Source organism: Lactuca sativa, chromosome 5 (assembly GCF_002870075.4).
Source record: "Lactuca sativa cultivar Salinas chromosome 5, Lsat_Salinas_v11, whole genome shotgun sequence".
In the NCBI taxonomy this organism is placed as follows: Eukaryota; Viridiplantae; Streptophyta; class Magnoliopsida; order Asterales; family Asteraceae; genus Lactuca; species Lactuca sativa.
Genome location: NC_056627.2, coordinates 360,949,937 through 360,972,592, shown reverse-complemented (window position 1 = coordinate 360,972,592; position 22,656 = coordinate 360,949,937). Strand labels below are relative to the sequence as shown.

The window sequence follows — 22,656 nt, the reverse complement described above, 5'->3', positions numbered from 1 at the left end:
ATAGTTGACTCAACAAATATTGAAGTTGTGATGAAGTGGGAACAACCAAAGAGTCCCACGAAGATTCGAAGCTTTCTGGGATTAGCTGGATATCACCGAAGGTTTATCCAAGGCTTTTCTTTGATAGCTGCTCCATTGACAACTTTGACCCATAAAGGAGCTACATATACATGGAGTGAAAAACACAAAGAGGAATTTGAGAAACTAAAGAAGAAGTTGTGTGAAGCACAAATTCTCTTTACTTGACGGAGTTAAAGACTTTGCAGTCTATAACGATGCATCTGGAGTTAGGTTAGGTTGTGTTCTGACCTAATGAGATAAGGTGATAGCATATGCATCCCGATAACTGAAAGAGCACGAAAAGAATCACCTTACTCGTGATGTGGAGTTGGAAGCGGTATTATTCACATTAAAGATATGGAAGCATTATCTTTACGGCACAAAGTGAAAACTCTTCATTGATCATAAAAGTCTCCAGTATCTCTGTGATAAAAAAGAATTGAATATGAGACAACAAAGTTGGCTAGAGTTACTCAAAGATTATGACTGTGAGATTGTAACATCCCGAAATATCAAGAGTAGAGTTGAAGGGCTAAAAGAGTAATTGGGAAAGAGTGACTCGGCGAGTAGAGTCGCGACTGGGTCGCGTGTTAAGTAGCCGACTCGGCGAGTCAGTAAGATGGACTCGGCGAGTAGGCGCTGAGTGGAGAAAACCCTAATTCTCGGGGTTGAGCCCTATATAAAGAACATAACAGCCCTCTCTCAGCCTCTTTATTCATCCTCAAGTCCAGAAACCCTTAGCCTTCGTGTGTGAGTGATCGTATCTCATTTGGGAGCTTGAAGGAGGTGTTTGTTGAAGGAGTTTTGGGAGTTTGAAGGCTTGGATCAAGGGGCTTTGCTTGGATTCGAGTTTCATTGCATTTGGGGCGTTCCTTGGAGGTAATATCTCGTTCTTGGGCTGTTGTTATGTTGTTTCTTCGTTTTGGGGTTTGTGGGGAGCTTGTCTTTGGATGTAATTGGAGTCTAGAGGTTAGATCTGAGGTTGCTACCTCAGATCTGGAATGGAGAAGGATCAAAGAGCATGAAAGTCCCTGTGTTGGAGTGTTTAGTGGAGCCATCATGTCCCAAACCCTAGCCCAATGTGAAAATGGCCTAGATCTCTTTGGATTCACGTAAAGTTTGCCACTTTACGTGATGGATGGGTTGTAGGAGGCTAGATCTATGTTTTGGATCAATTGCATGGCCTGGAGTGCTTCTGTATGGATTCAGATCGGTGGTACTCGGCGAGTCACATGGGTGTACTCGACGAGTTGCTTGAAGATGAGCTGGAACTCGACAAGTTGGAAGAACAACTCGGCGAGTTGGATGAAGATGGCCTGGAACTCGGCGAGTTGTATGAACAACTCGGCGAGTAGGTTGAAGATAGCCTTAGACTCAGCGAGTCTGTTCTTGGGCTCGGCGAGTCTTGTCGAAGAGTCCCAATATGTTCTGGTCGAGTCGAGAATCGGTGAGTCAAGGGATGACTCGGTGAGTTGTGTGCGAGTGGACTCAGAGTTGTTGAACTCGACGAGTCTTGGGGTGACTCGGCGAGTTAGGTCGCGGATTGAAGGAAGTTCTGAGTATGGGGACTCGGCGAGTCATCGGGTTGACTCGGCGAGTAGAGTCAGTCAGGGGTTGAATTTGACCTTGTCTTTGACCAAGGGTTGACCAGTGGTTTTCAGGGGCATTGTGGTAATTGTTGATTATTGTTTTGAGTTCAGTACATTGGTGGTTGTCCAGTGGTGGAGATCGTATCAGTGATCGGAGCAGCTTGGGTTATCTGTTCAGTCGGCAGTTTCGAGGTGAGTTATCCTCACTATATCAACAGGGTCTAAGGCACCAAGGCCGGCCCTTATCGAATTGAGATCCGGGTAGTTGTGTTATGTTGTTGCTATGATATGTTTGCATCTTGAGAGCTAGGATGGTATATAGAGACCTGATTGAGATCGGTATCCTGAGAGATAGGGAGATGCTATGCTAGTGACCTGTTAGGTCGGTATCCTGGTTAGGATGATGATATGCTATGTGATCTGTTTGATCTGCTTGTTGACTGTGAATTGCTATATGATTGTATGTATATATGCACATGGTTGTTTGGACTGGAGTTGGTTTGAGGCGGGTCCTGCTGTGTGCTGTAGGACAAGATACCCAGGGCGGACCGGTTGTCCCGAAGGCCCAGCGAGCGATTCGGATAGGCTGTAGGCCCCGAAAGGGCGGACCAGACGTGCCAAAGGCTCGGAGAGTGGACCAGAGAGACTGAAGGCCCGGTGCGGGCAGACCAGTCATACTGTAGACTCAGAGAGTGGACCAGGTGGATTGAAGGCCCGGGAGCGGGCGGACCAATCACACTGCAGACTCGATGTATGTGGATAGACTCGGAGGGTGGACCAGGTGGACTGTAGGCCGGTGCGGCGGACCAGTCACACAGTAGACCCGAAGTGCATGGTTGTTCTGTGATCGAATATGTTATGGCATGTTATGCGTGTATGGTATTTATGGTTGGTATTTTGGGGATATCTCACTAAGCTTTCGGGCTTACAGTTGTGGTTTCATGTTTTTCAGGTTCTTCAGGAGACTGTGGCAAGGCGAAGGCGTGATCGTACCGCTCCTCATGATTTCGTAGTATTGTGATTCTGGGAACACGTTAAATGTTTTGTATTGAAAACCTTTTTGTAAAGATCTAATGGAATCGAGATGTTTTTGAAAAATTTAAAATTGGTTGTATTTTTCGGTCGTTACAGAGATACTTTACCATCCTGGTAAAGCAAATGTTGTAGCTGATGCTCTGAGTCGAAATGTAAATTCAGAAAGAAAAAGGCCAAGAGCGTTAAGAATTGTAGTTGTATCAAAAATTGTGGAAAGCATCAAGAAAGCTTAGGAAGAAGCATCAGAGAAAAATGACCATAAGGAAGAACGTTTAGGAAAAATGTTGTTGTTCGGTACAAACAGTCCAGGATTGAAGGTATACCAAGACAGGATTTGGGTACCTAAGACGGGAGGAGTAAGAGATCTTATGATGGAAGGAGCTCACAATATCATATACTCGATTCATCCCGACAACACTAAAATGTATATGGATCTGAAACCCTACTACTAGTGGACGACGATGAATCTCGATGTTGCAAAATATGTGGCCGAGTGTGTAACATGTGCGAGAGTTAAGGCACAACATCAGAAACCATATGAGAGTTTATGAAGGGTTTTGAGCACTCTAACAACCTTATGGTGCACATGCAACCCTAAATGCTTTGGATCTATGTTTTCTCTAATTATACATGCAATTTGATTTTCCAAAGCATTCATCCTAACTAGCATACAAATTTGACAATTGAACAAGATAACTAGTTAGATAACTTACCTTTTAGTAGGACTTGTAGTTCTTGGCCTTCAAAAGCTTTAGCACCCCAAATGTGATGCCTCTAATGTGTCACAAACACCAAATGCAAAAGGAGGCTTGAGAAAATAAGTTACTTAGCTCAAAATCAATAACAAACTCTAAGAATGATAGGTGCAGCCGATTTTGGCTCTAGGGGTGTCTATTTATAGTGTGGAAAGTGCTAGGGTTACATCCTTGTAAACCCTAATGCACCATGACTCTTCATCTTACTTAGGCTCCATGGGTTAACCTCCATGGACTATCCATGTTGGTTTAGCCCACCCAAATAACCATGAATCATTGGCCCACACTATAAGAATCATTGATTTACCAAATCAGCCTCCGTATATTTAATTACTCTCTTTTGATCACTAAATTAATTCTTGATCAATACTAATTAAATATTATGATTTCATATTAATATATTATACTTTTAATATATTAACAAATCACAAATAACCTTATTCTCAAAAGTCCATCCTATCAAGTTGCATTGGTAAAGGCAACCCAAAAGGACCATGCTACTCTCAGGTCAAGTACATACCAATTATAGTTATGAGCTTAGACACCTAATCCAACAGTCTCCCACTCGGATAAGTCTAATAACTATAACTGCAAGTACGACTCAAAACCGACTAGCAATCGTAGCTCTTAAAAGTCGCTGTCGAACTTTGACTCAGTCAGTGACGCGTCCTTTAGATAAGGGATCATATAATCCTCTGTTCTTCAAGATATCAGTTGGACAAATACATGGAACAATTTCATACTTATTGTCTAGCAGTTTGTTTCTCGATTTCCGATTTGTTTGACAGAGAACTTAATTGAACACATCATTTTAGTCCCGACCGGGCCCGACACATAAGTCAAAACAAAATTATCGAGGGGTCCAAGATGTTGCTTTTAATCCTCCAAGAATTAAAAGGAATAGATAAACTTCGACATTATATGCTTGTACTAACTATTCGTTAAATCATACACAACAGTGCATTTTATAAAATCAAGTTACTGATGCGTTTTCGCACTATCCATGTACAACCAACTCATAGTCAACAACTCATATATCTTGTTTTGAAGACTTATATGATATTATCGTCCATGATCACTCATGATGAATTCCATGGAGTGATTCAAGTGAGCGTGGGTTTAATCCAATACTCAGACCTTATGAGCTATGTCTAATACACTTCAGACAATCTACAAGCCAAATTCATGACAGTCTTGCCATAATACCTACTTCCAAAGTATGATCGACTGAGGACAGTTTGAATAATATAATTATTCTGGAAGTCAAAACATGCAAAATGAAACAATAGTAAGCAATTGACACAAGATAGTAACTTTACTTATAAATAAAAAACACCTTTTATTTAATCATCAAATGTCAATTACATTGGGTTGATTGTTTGACAATTAAATATAATGGGGATGGATAATTGGGTTGATTGTTTGACGATTAAATATAATAATTATATTATTGTGGGTTGAAAACCCTATATACTCACCAGGTTCCCAAGCCTGCCCCACTCAGTTTTCTTTGCATTATAGGTAATGGCACAAGAGTATAAGTTGGTGGACTTGACGATAGATTTTGGATTATAGATCAGTAGTTATAAACAACTGTTGTAAGGTCTATTTTATACTGTTTATGCTTTTGGTCTGTATCAGAACATGACATCCCAAGATTTTGTTATTTAATGAAAATACATTTCTTTAAAGAAATGCTTTGATAAATTCTTATCACATTTTGTTTTGGGAACAAATTCCGCAACTGTTTTGTTTAAACGATTACTCTGATTTTAAAAACAAAGCATAAACAAATCGGTCTTTTCTGGCCGTGAAATTGGGGATGTCACAAAGGGTGACTTGGTCATCTTTCCAAGTAAACAAGATTCGTAAGTGTCATCCGACCTTAATTCGAATGACTCCAAAACTCCATCCTTTTGGAGTTGTCATATGCGCTTCTTGCTGACATGTCCAAGACGACAATGCCACAAGCATGCCTTATCCAAATCATTAGAAGAATCAATGTGCAACACATTATTTCCTAAGTTGTCTACAATCATCATAGTTTCATATACATGTATATAATTATTAAACTTTTAATATTATAATAGTATAAGGGTTGAATTTTAAACTTTTAAAATTCTAAGGTTTTAGAATTAAAGTATTCATAAGTGTGACTTTACAAATTCCAAAACTTGAGGGCAAGTGTTGAAACTCTTCAAAACTTTTCATTTCGATAACTTATGAGTTTAATGACTTTTAAAGAAAAAGACTTTTCATTTTCCATAACTTGAGGACAAGTTATGGAGTACATTAAAGGCATTTAGATCAATATTTTAATTAACAAAATAATCAAATAATTTATCTTGAAATTAGCCTAATCATATAAACTAATTAAACTCATAAGTAAAGATAATTCATATCAACAATTTGCAAGAAATTAGCCTAATCATATAAACTAATACAAATCTTGAAATTTTGACAATTATCTTTTAATTGGATAAGCATGATCACTACCATATCAAGAAAACATATTTCATGTTTCAAAAAACAGTTTGTGGTAATGATCCTAATCCAATTCTGGCCAAAAACTCGAAATCCAACAACCAGAACCATCAACTCGACGAGTGCATGAACCCGACTCGTCGAGTTGGTCTGTAACTGAGTGGACTCGTTGAGTCAGCCAGTGGACTCGGCGAGTTCATCAATTAGAAGCCAGAAAATTGATTTTTTCAATTTGAAAATTAATAAGCGTCAAGTATAACAGAAAACAATCTTAGGCTCTGATACCACTGAAGGGTTTTGAGCAATCTAACAACCTTAGCAATTCATCATTTTGGATAAAAAAAATAATTGGAAACAATTATTTTTTACAAGATTCGCCTTTAAACTGACAGTGTTAAAAATATCCATTAAAATTGAAGTAAAATGTCTAACCTACTATTGCATGAACTTCTTCAATAATAGCTACCAAACATTGAAGTATAAGTAATAGATAGATAATGGCGAAGGTGATGGGAATGAAATAGATTTGAGTGATAAGAAACAGAGAAGAGGGTTAAGAAACGAACAGACAAAGAAAATTTGTAAGAGATTACAAAATCACTTGACATAAATGATTTGTGCATACAATCGTGGCCAAATCCTTGGCAGGAGCGTTAGCAGTGTTTGATCTTCACAAATAGAGGACAATTGACAATTTCATTCCCTTTAATATATATTTCATATTGATAATTGATATATAGACCATTTTAAGAGCAAATTGATTGAAGGAAAGTAATGTAAAAAAAATAAAACAGATCAAAATTAACATTTCAATGCCTAAAATTAAATGACACCTGATTTTATGGGATCTGATTACATTTCATTCCTTATATGGAGAGGTTACTCAGTCGTAGTGTTCAAAACAAAGGGTGTTTGATTTGGTGATGATGTCAGCAGTTTGATCTAAGGATGGAAAACTATAAACGAAACACAATCAAGGGTTCTGATTATTTAAGATGATGTCATAAGGTTTATGTTTTAATATATATTAAGATTTGTGTGATTAAACCATGATATTCACATATCATTAAGCTATTCAATCTATTTCCACGTTCTGTATTTCATAATTGTTCTCATTTGAACCTCTCATATGCTTAATATTTATAAACATGATTTTTTTATAAAATAACATTAATTTTTTTTTCTATTGTTTTTATTAATCACATGTGATTAATTCTTATTATTTTTTTTTCTATTGTTTCTATTAATCACATGTGATCAATTCTTGTTATTCAAATGTGATTAACATTGATTAATTTCAAGTCTATTATTTATCTTCGTGATTTGTTAAAATATCACAACCATAAAAAGATCACATGATTATGAATTAAATGAAGACAAACTTTTGAACTAGAATCACATGAATCTTGTTGGTTATATATATATATATATATATATATATATATATATATATATATATATATATATATATATATATATATATATATATATATATATATATATATATATATATATGAAAATAATAAAATATCGTAACTCTAATACAAAAGCTATTACCAAATGGTTAATTTTGAAAAACTATATGCATTTCGGACGTTTTAAAAAATAAAGACAAAACTTCAAAAATGGTTTCTGTGGTTTCCAAAAATATCAAGTTTAGTCGTTAAGTTCAAAAAACCTCACAGGTGGTCCCTGTGGTTTCAAAACTTTTAACAAATGGTCCTTCCGCCTAACTCCGTCAGCTTTCTACCGTTAAGTGAGGGACATTTTCGTCATTTCAATACAAAGGGACCATTTACGATGTTTTCTCTATTTAAAAAAAAAAAGAAAAAAATATAATTATTTCCCTCTCTCTCTCTCTCTCTCTCAATTTAGTGACCCTAGAGTCGATCGAGAAGGAAATCCCATGGTATTTTTCCTAATTTCACTTCACAAACGACTTCCCACCTCTAGTTTCGATGTTTATAATTTCCAATTTCATGTAATAGGTATGGAATCGAACATGAATACACCTTGTTGCAGAAAGGTATATTATGGTCGTTGGCTGGCCCTAAGGCAGCTTACCAAGACCTTAGGTAACCTCCGGTAGCCTCAAATCTATATATCTTTTTCTCATAATTTTGTCTAAAATTTAACCGAGTTTCTTCCATCTGTCGGAGAAGAGATTTGAGCTGCTCGAAGCTTAGGATTACACTGAGTTTGCGGAGATTAGTCATGAGGTTGTTGACCTTTAGGTTCTGGTTCTGTCTTCCAAGCAAGTTTGTGTAATGACTGCTAGTTTCTTTCATCGATGTTTGTGTGGTGGAGTTGAAATTCCCAAATTGGAATTGAATAATATGAGATGACACCTGGGTTTTGTATATGAGTCGTTGTAGATCCCTTGTGATGCCTCTAATGGCGTTACATGAACCAGAAATTGGAGCTCTGACTGCAATTTGGGGAGCTCCTTCCGATATAGGGGTGATATTAGGTTTTGTTTTGAAATTTATTAAACCTTTTCAGAAGGTGAAAAGACATTTAGGGAGGGGAAGGGTGGTCGGGGCTCTTTGAGTTCACTGAGATGATCCTGTAGAATGGAGACTCAAATTCGATGTTGCAGAAGAACAAGGAGTTAGAGAGTGCGGTTCCCACAAGTGGGCATAAAGATATGGTGAGACAGTGAGTGGTATTGGTGGTGCGCTTAAGGCGAGGTATGGTGGTGAACATGATTTTGACAGAAGAAGAAGACTAGTGTATGGTTATATGGCTGATGGTTTTGGAGAATATGGAGAATGGTGTTGTAGTTGAAATAATGGCGGTGCGATTTCTAGGAACTTACAGACACTAAACCAAAAATCTAAGAGAGAGAGAGAGAGAGAGAGAGAGAGAGACCCTTTAATTAAATTATTATATATATATATATATATAGAGAGAGAGAGAGAGAGACCCTTTAATTAAATTATTATTATTATTATTATTATTATTATTATTATATATATATATATATATATATATATATATATATTTTGTAAATAGAGAAAACATCATAAATGGTCCCTGTGTATTAAAATGACGAAAATGTGTAACGACCCGTTCCCGGTATGTTAATTTATTGGTATTGTTGTGAGTTTTGCAAGAGGAACTCGGCGAGTTCATAGCCTGACTCGCCGAGTGGGGTCGCGGCTGAGAGCACGCGTGAGCCGGGGACTCGGCGAGTCCATATCCTGGACTCGGCGAGTCCATCCGTCTGGGTGAAACCCTAACTCCCGGGTTTTGCTCACTATTTAAACCCCATTATAGCCTCCATCTCGTCACTTTCCCCCTTAGAGCACTGTGAGAAACCCTAAACCTTCCTCTTGTGAGCTTATATGTGATCTTGTCCATTTTGTGAAGGGGAGAAGAAGGAGAAGAAGAAGGAAGCAAGGAAACGAGTTCTAGTGCCAAGATCCAAGATCAAGTGTGAACTTATTCAGGTATTTTCGGAGTTCTCTTCTGATTTCATGCTTAAACTACCATTAGAGCTCTTTTAAGGGCTATTTGATGCTTGTTCCAAGCTTTATGCTTGCTTGATTGTGTTATTAAGCCGAAATACCTTTGGATCTGAGTGTTGAGGTGTTGAAGAGTCCAGATCCACTGTCTTTTTGGAGTTACATTGCTTATAAGCCATGGATCTACCCTTATTGTGCATATTTTAGTCTTTTTCCCTCATTCTTGTGGTTGTGCACGTAAAGTTGGAAACTTTACGTGGTAAAACAGCTTAATGGACCTAGATCTATCATTTGCATGTGTTGGATTCAAGAGAAATCGAGTAAAAATATGTTGCATGGCGGCGACTCGGCGAGTCGAAAGAACGACTCGACGAGTCACGTCGCGAGCCCCGAGTTCTCCATTTTCTTCAGTGTCGAGTGGTCGAGGTGAGTTAGGGAGTGGACTCAGCGAGTTAAGAGTAGACTCAGTATTGGAGGGACTCGGCGAGTTGTTCATACAACTCGGCGAGTCCAAGGCAATCTCCTTGGGGATTAAGAACAACTCGTCGAGTCTGTTCATCTGACTCGGCGAGTCGGATGAAGATCATCTGAGTTCTTAGATCAAGAGGGTACTCGTCGAGTCGATGCCACACTCGACGAGTAGCAGCATGTAGAGCTGAGAAGTGAGAGTAGGACTCGGCGAGTTGGGTAGCCCAACTCGGCGAGTCAGCCCCATCAGTAAGTTGACTTTGACCATGGGTAAAAGAGTCATTTTACCCCAAGTGCAGTGTTTAGTATTTGATTGAGTGTGTTCATGGACTTGTAGCCGAGGAGATTCAGGAGCTGCAGCCGGTAGCTTTCAGACACACACACTCAGCCGACAGTTTTCGAGGTGAGTTCCCTTTCAGTAGGAATGGGTCTAAGGCCTCAATGCCGGCCCGCTTAGCTAGCAGTAGTATCAGGATGTTATCCGATGCAGTAGTTAGCATGTTTTGATGCCTTCGTGGCTCAGACAAGATTATGAGTGTTCATGTTAGTGATATGTTATGCTATGATCAGTCAGCTTCGGGCTCCGGTCCGATGTCAGCTTCGGACCCGGTCCGATGTAGGGGACAAGGTCCCAGTTAGCTTCGGACTTCGGTCCGATGTCAGCTTCGAACTTCGGTTCGATGTAGGGGACAAGGTCCCAGTTAGCTTCGGACTTCGGTCCGATGTAGGGGATAAGGTCCCGGTCAGTCAGCTTCGGACTTCGGTCCGATGGAGGGGGTCAAGGCCCCGTATGTGCTTGATATATTAATGTATGGTATGTGGTAATTTGGGGGAGCTCACTAAGCTTCGTGCTTACAGTTTCAGTTTTGGTTTCAGGTACTTCAGCAAGCAAAGGGAAGAGCTCGGGATGATGGCATCGCACACACCACCGCCTCGGTTTTAGCCTGGGATTGATTTAGATGTTTGATCTGATGTAGTATGATACAGTTTTTCCGCACAGTATTTTATTATGTTTTGGAATACATCACGTATGGTTTTATTATATGATGCTCTGATTGCAGTTTTGATTACATTAAAAACAAAAATTTTTGGGTCGTATTTTTGGGTCGTTTCAAAATGCCACTCACTTAACGGTAGAAAGCTAACGGAGTTAGGCGGAAGGACCATTTGTTAAAAGTTTTGAAACCACAAGGACCATCTGTGAGGTTTTTTGAACTTAAGGACTAAACTTGATATTTTCGGAAACCACAGGGACCATTTTTGAAGTTTTGTCAAAAATAAATAAATAAAAAATCAAACACGTTATTTAAAAAAGACAAAATTGCAAAAATGGTCCCTGTGGTTTGCATTTTTTCAGGAAAAAAGTCCAAACCACGAGTTTTTTGGTTTTGTGGTCCTTTTGGACTGGTTTGTTTGTGAGAATGGTCCCTATACTTAACACCAGTTAAATTCCATCCGTTAACCCCCTCATGTGCCTTGCACGTGAGGGTATTTCTGTCTTTTTACTTACAGTGTCAACAGTTCCTTCTACCTTTTATCCCTCATTTACAATCCCAAACACCCGTCAACTCCCCACCTCCCTCCTTCTTCCTTCTGCTCCATTAAACCTGCAAAAAAAAAAGTCGTTATCGAAAGAACCTAATCGAAGCAAAAGGAGACAAGGTCATAAAGTCGAAATGGTGTACGTAATGTGGCAGATCAGACCAAAAAATGAAGTTGTCGACGTATCATCCTTATATGGTAAGTTGCTTTGTTTTCTTAAACATTCCTATTTTTCATTTTACCCTTGATTTATACTAAAATCCGCCAAATTTTGACTTTGTTATCATGTACAATTTTGACTTGTAGCGGGTGCACCCACATGGTTTAGTATTAAGCTTCATCATGGTGGGAAGTTTACTAAGTTACCTGACATAAAGTATACTGGAGGTGAAGTGCGTTATGTTGATTATGTGGACATAGATGAGTTTTCTGTACATGAACTTGATGCCATAATGCTTGACCTAGGTTACCCAGACCCACGGATGATTGAATTGAGTGTTGAATCCCCAGTGATATACTACCATTTCAGGATACCCAATGGTGACTTTCAATTTGGTCTTAGAGCTTTAGGGAATGATCAGGATGTTATCAATCTTTCTAAATTTATTCAAAATAACAAGTTGATTGAAGTGTACACAGAACATGGGAAGACAAATCTACTCACATACTTCATGTCTCCAAATGCAAAGGGTAAAGTTGTCATTGAGGAATTACCAGAAAATGATGATCAAGGGGCTAAATATGAGGCTGAAGTTCATGTAGAATCTCCATTGAGAAATATGAACCATGTCAATGATGAACCAATTGGTGAGTACATGTCTTTGATTCTTTTTGGGAGTAAAACTGATGCATTCTCTCCAGAGTATAGAAGAGGTAGAGTTGGGAATTCAAAAAGAGAGGAAGGTTCTTGTAGCAAGAGGCTTAATTTAGAGGATATCGATGATTTAAAAGAGAAGGAAAACACTAATGAGGGTGTTAAGGAGGTTCATGAGGCTGCAACTGTTGTTGAAGGATGCTACAATCCATTTACTTCAAATATTGCTAATGTAGGGGATGAGATGATTGGGGTTCATGATAATGACCATATTGATGGATGCTACAACACCCCACCCATTAATGATGATGAACAATATAATGAACTTTTTGACAACCTTATGGAAAATTTAAATGGAAGTGATGAGTATGTTGAAGAGTATGAAGGGGATGTTGAATCTGAAGAGAGTGATGAAGAGTATGAAAAGGATGAAGGTGATGATCATGATGGGAAACAATCAGAAAATGAAGATAAAGTGGATGACATAATGGATGAGGAGAACAATATAGAAGATGTTGATGTGGACATGGCAGACTTCTTTCTAAATGTTGAAAGTGATGTTGAAGGAGCATGTATTAATGATGGTCATGAACCTGAAGATATGGAAGTGATCAACAATGAGGAGTTCGAATCATTGGATGAAGGATCAGACCAAGACAGAGAAAGAAGAGCTCTCATAAGAAATTTGGGAAAAGAAAAAAGGTGCAGCCTTGGGTCAGTACATATACAGTCATTCTCAGTGGGGCAAAAGTTTAAAAGTAAAAAAGAATTAAAGGAGTTAATTGATGTGCACGCACTAGAAACAAGAAGGAATCTATTCTTTAAAAAAAATGACAGTCAAAGGCTTAGGGCACAGTGCAGAGGAGTTGTACCTGTCATCAATAAAGGTCAAGTGGGGACTAAACCTACCACTTCAAAAAGCAAGGGCAAAGAAGTAAAGACACAAAAAGAAACATGTGGTTGGTATATACATGCATCTAGGTCAAACCCCGAATCTGATTGGTTTATAAGGACCTTAAACCAAACTCATACATGCTTACAAACAAGAAAACTCAGAGCTTGTACTGCTTCTTTAATCTGCAAGAAAATCATAGATCAAGTTGAGGCAGATCCGAAGATTCCTTTGAGAGCCATACAAGATCACTTTCAAAAGACCTACCAGGTGGGTATTTCAATGGATAAGGTGTTTAGGGCAAAAGATATGGCAAGAAAGCATGTAACTGGGGACTACACAAAACAGTTTGAGTTGTTGAGGGACTATGCTCTTGAACTTCAAGCTACAAACCCAGACACAACAGTCAAAATAGATGTGTGTCCTAATGGCAACCCTGCATCCCCAACAAGGCAGTTTAGAAGGATTTATGTATGCTTGGGTCCACTGAAAAAAGGTTTCAAAGCATGTCTTAGAGACTTAGTAGGTTTGGATGGTGCCTTCATGAAAGGCCCATTCCCTGGTCAGGTTCTTACAGCAGTTGGTCTAGATTCCAACAATGGAATTTATCCCTTAGCCTATGCAATTGTTGAGTCTGAAAACACAGCTAGCTGGAAGTGGTTTTTAGAAAACCTTGGGGATGACTTGGAGCTTGGGAGCAACTCAAACTATACTTTCATAAGTGACAGGCAAAAGGTAAATTAAAACTCATCAATTGATCATTTAGATTGTGTTTTTTTACCAAGAAATTAATTCTAATTATTGTATGTTGAGTCATGTAGGGATTACAAATTGCAGTTGATCAATTGTTTCCCAATGCTGAGCATAGGTATTGTATTAGACATATTCATGACAATATGAGAAAGAAGTGGGGGCAAACTGAGTACAGGGACCATTTATGGAGGTGTGCATCAGCAACCACCATTCCTGAGTTTGAACATTTGATGAAAGAGTTTAGTGAGTATGATAAGGAGGCATGTCAATGGTTGAAGCAAATTCCTCCTGTACATTGGGCAAGGAGTCATTTCTCAGGTAATTGTATATGTTTGCATATGGTAAAGATTATGTGTTTCAGTTATTTATCAGCATTAATTGTATGTTATTGTAATGTGCAGGAAGAGCTGTTTCTGATGTGTTGATTTCAAACATGTGTGAAGTGTTTAATGGGAAGATAGAGAAAGGCAGGGACAAACCTGTAATTTCATGTTTAGAGTTCATTAGGGAGTATCTAATGAAGAGGATATGCAATGTCATGAAGGCAATGAAGAAGGCTAAAGGTCCACTAACACCTACAGCAACAGACATCCTAGATGCAAGGAAAAAAGGTGCTTCACAATATATTGCTAGGTGGAATGGGGCAAACAAGTATCAAGTCACTGCAGCATTGCAAGATCAACATGTGGTGGATGTTAGGAACCAAACCTGTACTTGCAGAAAGTGGGAATTAATGGGAATACCTTGCAGGCATGCAATTGCAACTCTGAATGAAATGAGCAAAGACCCTGAGGCTGAGCTTGACATTTACAAGTGGGTACACAAGGTGTATTGGCTAGAGACATGGAAAAAAGCTTATTCATTTAAGGTGGAACCAATTAAAGGGAGACCCATGTGGCCTAAAAGTAATTGTCCAACAAAGCTAATCCCTCCTCCACATCACACTCAGGTGGGAAGGCCTAAGAAAAAAAGAAGACAAAGTGAGGGTGAAAGGTTAAGCAAAAGGCAGAAGGCAAGTGCAGGTGATGGAGTCAATGAGATGCAAGGAGAAAATTCCCAAGGGCCAAGAAATGATGGAGTGCAGAAGCTATCAAGGAAACATGTTAGTGTTACTTGTAGCAAATGCAAGAATAAAGGACACAACTCTAGGACCTGTAAAGGGCAAGGAGGGAATCAATCTAAGAAGTGATTGTGGTTATTTGTTGTGGTGCAATGACTATTTAGTTTCTTGTTGTTAAAAACTGTTTGTTTTTGAAAACTTTAGTTATGGTTTGATGATGTGTGATATGTGTATTTTTATATATATTTTTATACACTTTATCTTAATATTTTGGCCTTATTTATTCTATTTTAGAACTAAAAAGTACTCATAATGCTTTGAATTATGTTTTGCAGCTATTTGTTGCCGATGAAGCACAAAAGAAAAGACTGAATCGGGAACCGGGCTTAGAAGCTAAAAGAAATCAAAATTGCTGAAAGAGTGATTACACCCCGCGTCCAGAATGATTACGCCCAGCGTAATGACCAAAGCAACTTACGCCCCGCGTAAGGAAATAGTACGCGCCGCGTACACCTTTGCACCGGATAGACTTGATCGCGTGATTATCTTGAGTACGCGCTGCGTAATCCTAAGTACGCCCAGCGTACTTAGGTCGGCCACAAAGATTATAAATATCGATTTTTAGCTAACCAGGAGGGAGGATTCGACTTCTAACCTAATTTAGTCGACAATTAACTTCTGTTAAGCCGTTTTGAGGGTCTAGAAGGCGGCCGGAAGGCCGTTAAGCTAACGGGAGCGGAGATCGGAAGGATTGGAGAGCGGATACATGTTGATTATCATATGGTTTGCTGACGTGACCATGTTTAGCATTCTATTGTGGTATTTTTCTGTATTTAGTTTCTGATTTAGGTGTAAAAACCTTTTACTTTGTGTTTATGATTGAATGAAGCTTTGATTATTAGACCAATTGCTATATTAAATAGTTTATTTGTGTTTAATTTATCTTGCCAAGCTTGTTAAAAGATCCTTATGTGTTAATGATGATTATTTTCTGTTAATTGTTAAGTGAATTGAGTTGCTTGAACATCTGCTTGATTTGCTTGTCTCTTATGATTTTTGATGACCATCGAGATTATAAGACTAGAAATAACGAATGTGAAACTAGGATTAACTTGAGAATAAGTAAGTTAATGTGTGAGCCTTGTTTGATGACCATCAACAAGAGGTTGATTAAATATCTACATTGATTAACTATATTTACAAGTCTTGCTTGATACGAACTGAACACTAGGAAGCATGTTAGTTTAATCAACTGATCACTGTTTGAATTGACTTGTTTGCTAAAGGATTAGTTATAGTGAACGCGAATCTAATCATTTTAGGAATCGGTGAACATTGAATAAATGAATTTGTGTATGCAATTGTCTATGTTTTAAGGTGTAATTTATCTAAACCCAAGTACCTGAAGAGATGTGCTTTCCTGTTAGTTTATCGAGAGTTGTTAATTGATTTATTAAACCATTTTATTATTTTCGTGTAACCTGTAACCTATAATCAAATATATTAAGTTAATCCACCGTTCCCTGTGATCGACACCCGACTTACCTAAGCTATACTGTAATCTGACTAGGTACACTGCCTATAAGTGCATAGATAGTCTAAGTTTGTTAGGTTATAAATATTAAAATTAGTGGGTACTTTTGTGCACATCAATGTGGTTATGTATGGTGCACAGACACTTGTATGCTTAACTTGGTAATGGTTTTTGGTTCCACTCATGTGGTTAATGGAATGTTCATTTTGGTAAATTTATGACATGTATTTTGGTAATGTACTTTTGTTACATTTTGGTTCTATTTATGTGCTTATATCTGACAACTGATACACATTTTGAACACAACTGATACACATTTTGGAATTCATTACAAACATGATGAAGTCAAATTACAACAAAATTATACCATTTTTACCCTGCATCACTTGATCAACAAAAATCCCCACATTTGCCTAACCCTATCCCTTACATAGACCAAGTACTAAAGATAACAATCACAAACATAAACCAACTTGCACATAAATACATCTTCAGCTTGAAACCTTCATCCTTCAATGCATCACACCTTGCCTCCAACATGTTGTTCCTGCTCAAAAGTCCATTGCACTGTTCCTGTAACATGTTGATACTTCTTACCAGCCCATTACATCTTTCCTCCAATGTATTTATGTTTCTTAGAAGACCAGGTATGATGGTTTTACTCCTAGCACAAATAGGTGGGTCAACCCACCCGATAAACCCACAAACAGAATCCTTAGTAGGGCAAGCATAAAACCTCCTGCCGGGATTCAGTGGTGTCCAAGACGTTTTCACCAAAGCAAGCTTTCCACAAAAACAAACCACCATTGTTCGATTGCAAGTCAGGAAATGAGAAATGGAAGATAATAGTCGTTGGGGAAGAACAGTTAAGAACGTTGGGGAAGAAGATTTGTTGGGGAAGAAGCTGGGAAAAGAAAAGAAAACGATATATAAAGGATGTTTTATTTTTCCATATGCAAAAATGGTCCCTATAAGTAAAAAGACAGAAATACCCTCACGTGCAAGGCACATGAGGGGGTTAACGGATGGAATTTAACTGGTGTTAAGTATAGGGACCATTCTCACAAACAAACCAGTCCAAAAGGACCACAAAACCAAAAAACTCGTGGTTTGGACTTTTTTCCTGAAAAAATGCAAACCACAGGGACCATTTTTGCAATTTTGTCTTTAAAAAAAAAACAATACGAAAATACCTAGATTATTCAATTTCCGAATTTTGAAGGTTACAGATTTATCATAAACGTAATTATTTGAAGTTTTAACCATTATATTTTTATGGAAATTCTTAATGGCGGTATTTTTAACACGTTAAGTTACTTTTCGAATAATAAAATAAAATACCTATTATTAGAATTGATTCTGTGACATGCTTTAGTTAACAACGCTTACGAGATTGTGATTTTTTTTTTATTTCATATATATTCATATTTTAGACTTGTTTATAGTTGTATGGTTTTATGTTTATATTTTTCCTTTTCAAAGATTTTAGATAAGGTTTGAACGGATAGAAATGCACCACAAGATAAATAAATCAATACACGTCAAAGATACATGATAAATGCAGACATATGAGTTTTCATATTTAAGTTAGCTAAAATCAATGAAAGCAGAGTAAAATCAATTTATGAGTTTTCATATTTAAGTCAGCCAGACATGATAAATTAATACACGTCAAAGATACATGATAAATCATATGAGTTTTCATATTTAAGTTAGCTAAAAATCAATATAACCAGAGTAAAATCAATGAGTTTTCATAGTTAGCTAAAATCAATGTAACCCTAACGAATTGAACGTTTATCAAACTTTTTGTAAACCACTGTTTATAAATTGTTTGGTAAGAATTTTGTTTATGTTCCTTTATTTAATAAATGAACGAACATGAACACAAATTCTTATTCGTTTAACGAACATGAACAATAATCTCGTTCATACAATTATGTTTGTTTACATTCATTTATGTTCGTTCGTTTAGTATGTCCAAAACATAAAAGAAAAAACATGAACACATAAAATCGTTCGTTTATCCGTTCGTGTTTGTTCATTTGTTCGACTAACTTCAACGAATGAACATGAACAAGCTCACTTTCATTTTCGTTTGAATCATTTACATTCCTAAATGTAAGTACCAATTTGGGATCGTAAGGCATAAAAGTGTAATATTATAGACGGATGTGATTTACAATATGAGATACATGCCTATTATTCTAAAATAATAGAGTTTATATGTTTTTTATTTGTTAAATGATGTGCATGATTTATGAATGTTGTTATGACATGATAGGAAAGAATGTTGTTATGTTTATGAGTTATGATGTCAGACAACCAACATAATGGATCGTTTTTACCAACAGGTTTTGCAATCGGAATCGGTTTATGACATGGCTAGCAGGTAGAATGTTAAGGCCTTAATCCTTATGCGGAATTGAAAGTATGCAAAATTTTTAGGTAATTTTAGTCAAGACTTCGTTGTTTAGCAATCATGACATCTAATAATTGGGTTGTGACAAATATCAAATTATGATAATTCATGCCGGATTGTGTCTTCTTTGTAGTATTTTGGACTATTTTGCCCCACAAAGTTTTGGTTAATGTCAAATGGATTGTAGTGGTTTAGAGGAACTTTTATAATACATGTCAGAAAGTGCAATGCTATTATTGGTACATTACTGTTATTGCTTTTAGCGTCATTATCTCATTGATGTTGTAGTTATATTTCGTTGTGGCTTTTTGTTTTCATCTAATAATATTATGTTGCCGTTAAAAAAAATATCTATGATATTTATAGGACTTTGGGACTGACTTTTGAGAAGAACGCTGTACTTGTTTATCAATAACGATTTAAATAGACATGACGGAGTCTGTTATCAAAATTCAAAAGTTTATTACATAGAAATCCATTTCCTTATACAAATACAAACTAATCATAAAGTAAACTATAGCTACATATTTTAATAAACTCTAGCTTATTACGAAATTGATAAAAGTAATGAACTTGCACTGCATACATATAGATAGCTCATCAAACCCTTTTCATAATTACTTCATTTAATCATCATTTTCGTTCCTTAATCTTCACCGGAAACCCACCTTTCATTTTAGAGGTCAAAGCCGCCACAAAAACAGGCTCAACACCATCATCCACCGCAGGAACCACCTTAAACTGCCGTAAAACCCCCGCCACCACTCTCTTCATCTGCAAAAACGCCATATCCTTCCCCAGACAAATCCTCGGACCCGCCTGAAAAACTGGATATATATACGAATCCTTCGCCCTAAACTTCATCTTCTCCGTTGTATCATCCTTCTCCAACCATCTCTCCGGTCGGAAGTCCATCCAATTTTCCCCCCAAATGCTTTCCATTCTTCCCATTGCATACGGATGATAACTCACCATCATACCTTTCTTCACGACGGTCCCGTCCGGTAAAACGTCGTCGGCGCTCGCCTGCTTCGTGTCCACCGGAACTGGAGGGTAGAGCCTCATGCTTTCGCAGAGGCTAGCATGAGTATAAACCATATCCTTCACTTCATCGTAAATGGAGGAATCTGATTTCTCTTTGTCTTTGACTTCGTTCACAACTTCACTTTCGATCGCTGGATTCTTGTAAAGTAACCAGAAGAACCACGTCAAAGCCGCCGAGGTTGTGTCTCTTCCGGCGAGTATGAAGCTGATTACAATATCCGTCAGACGTTTTTCATCCAAATGACCGGAGTTCAGAAACCGTGATAACAAATCAACGGGTTCGGTCGTGAGTGCTTGTTTCTTTTCGTTCAATATGTTCGTGGTGAACTGACGGATCTCGGCAACTGCTTCTTTAAGTCGTTTCTCGGATCCGATGTTAAAAAACCTTTTGAACTTCCAAAACAATGGCGTAATCATACGGAATCTCTCACTGCTAATACGAACAGCGTCTTCGAAAGCAACTGCAAATTTAGCTTTTGGCAGCGACGGAGTTAAGTAAGCAGGATCATACCCAAAAGCGATTCTGCAAATATTATCAAGTGCAAATCTTTGAAGAATGTCTTGGAGATCAAGAACCGTATCATTAGCAGCAGCAGCGGTTAATATTGGGATTAAACGTTTGTTGAGTTCATCATCGACAACATTTTCGACGAAATGGCGAAGAGACTTTGTGTTAAATTCATGGCTGGAAAGCTGTCTCTGGAACTTCCATTCGTCCGCATCGACGTTAAAGATTCCATCTCCAAGCAGATCGAAGAGGGTTGACCGGAAAATATCGCCTTTTTGGTATGTTGAGAATTTAGTCTTGAGGATATGCTGAACGTTTGCGGGGTTTCCGGTGAGCACACGTTTTTGAACGAAAGGACGGCGGAGCAAGAAGGTGAAGTTGGGGGAGTTGTGGATAGCTTCGGAGGTCCACTGTGTAAGACCCTGGTCATAGGTGTAGAATGAGACGTAATTGCCGATGAAAGGGTATGATTTGGGTGGTGATTTTTCATCGGCATTGGTATGAAATAGTTTGAAGAAGATGAAGAGTAAAGGAGGAAGAAGAAAGCAAAAGAGAAGTGAAGCTTCTAACATTGTTGTTCAGTTTGACGTTTGACCACAGTTTGATGATCGAATGACTAATTGTTAAGGTGTGATATCTATTTATAGTAATTTATTAATGGCAAAAGCAATTCATATTGGTATACACCTCTATTTCTCACCCCCACCCCATGCATTTTATTATTTTTATATAGTATTATAATGTTTATATTATTATATAATGTTTATATGAATAATGATAACTTAGTCATTCATATTTCGTTTGAATTTTAAGTTTAATGGATTATACATGACTTCCTTTACTATTTTACTTTTTATTCAACTTTACTTTCTCTTATATTTCATTAAGCCCTACAGTTTAATAAAATTTAAAATAATCATTTTTATATTTTTAAACATAATTATAAATTTAAAAATAAAATGATATAATTGTTAAAAAAAGAATACAATATTTAAAAATACATTAATTAAAAATTACGAAACCTAAAACATTTAATACCTAAAAAACATTAATTAAAAAATAAGACCAAAAAAATATACATTAAAAAAATATAAGACCTAAAAATATAATTAGTTTTATTTATGGTTTAATTAAAAATAATATAAAAATATAAGAATATTATTCCATTCAACCGCTATACATGACATCACTCACACTCTATTCAATCTATATTCAATCCTAATCACTATCTATTCAACTAATCAACTCGTGTTAAACTCTCATTGTGGATGTCCTTACTTAAATATTATTAATATTTATATATTTATATTAACTCACCTCTTTCTTTCAAATTGTATACTTTTTACTTTTTAAATAATATTTAATTAAATAAATAATGTTAATATATATTAAATATTATATTATTAATCAATTTGTTTATATATATATATATATATATATATATATATATATATATATATATATATATATATATATATATATATATATATAGAGAGAGAGAGAGAGAGAGGGAGAGAGAGATATAACAAATATTGTGTTTTTATATGGACCAATGAGAATTCAAGAAAAAATAAATAAGGGTATATTGGTAATCTTAGTATATCTAACCATGGTAAAAGAATAATTCAATTAATATATCCTAAAATAAACCAATAAGTTAAACCCTAAAAACCATCATCCCTTTATCAATAGTTGATCACTTTCTTCTTCTTCCCCTGTTGGTTTTTCTGATGTCGTTCTTCTCCTTTGATTTTCCTACTCGTCGACCATTAAGCAAGAAAGGAAAATAAGTTATTCAACCTACTTTGTGGCTGGCATTCCACCTTAAATGTCTGAAGGTCTGATTCTACCCGCTAAAATTTTTCCCCTGGTGCGATTTCCAGGGTTTAGACCTCACCCACCATCGTCGTCTTTGTTAATCATAATCGTCGATGAAGAAATTTTCCACCCTCACATTAGTTGTCATCACTGGAGCATAAGTCAGCCGGTATGAATTTGTTCCTTCTTCAATCCAGGTGTGGTTTTACTTTCCTTTATTTTCAGTTTTGGTTTATTTCACAATTCGTTTGTATGACTACAAATTTCCAATATGAGAATTCAATAATGGAACCAAACATGTCTTATTGTGTTATAGGGCTTGAATCCTAAGAAAATATTGAAATAATTTTACTTTATTGATTGTCTTTGAGACGAAAATTTAATGAAGAATTAACCATATTGGAAGGAGGT

The 22,656-nt window shown here is 36.9% G+C and overlaps 1 protein-coding gene across 1 annotated transcript; it reads right to left on the bottom strand.

Moving 5' to 3' along the window:
- Nucleotides 1-19,317: 19,317 nt before the first annotated feature.
- Nucleotides 19,318-21,055, bottom strand: LOC111902478 (cytochrome P450 94A1). The gene has a single exon (XM_023898306.3). The coding sequence runs from the start codon at nt 20,997-20,999 to the stop codon at nt 19,509-19,511; it is 1,491 nt and encodes a 496-aa protein (XP_023754074.1). The 5' UTR covers nt 21,000-21,055; the 3' UTR covers nt 19,318-19,508.
- Between the last annotated feature and the right edge of the window lie 1,601 nt (nt 21,056-22,656).

What these genes read in the sequence shown, in the direction of transcription:
- LOC111902478 (XM_023898306.3), bottom strand. Translation starts at nt 20,999, where the DNA reads ATGTTAGAAGCTTCACTTCTCTTTTGCTTTCTTCTTCCTCCTTTACTC.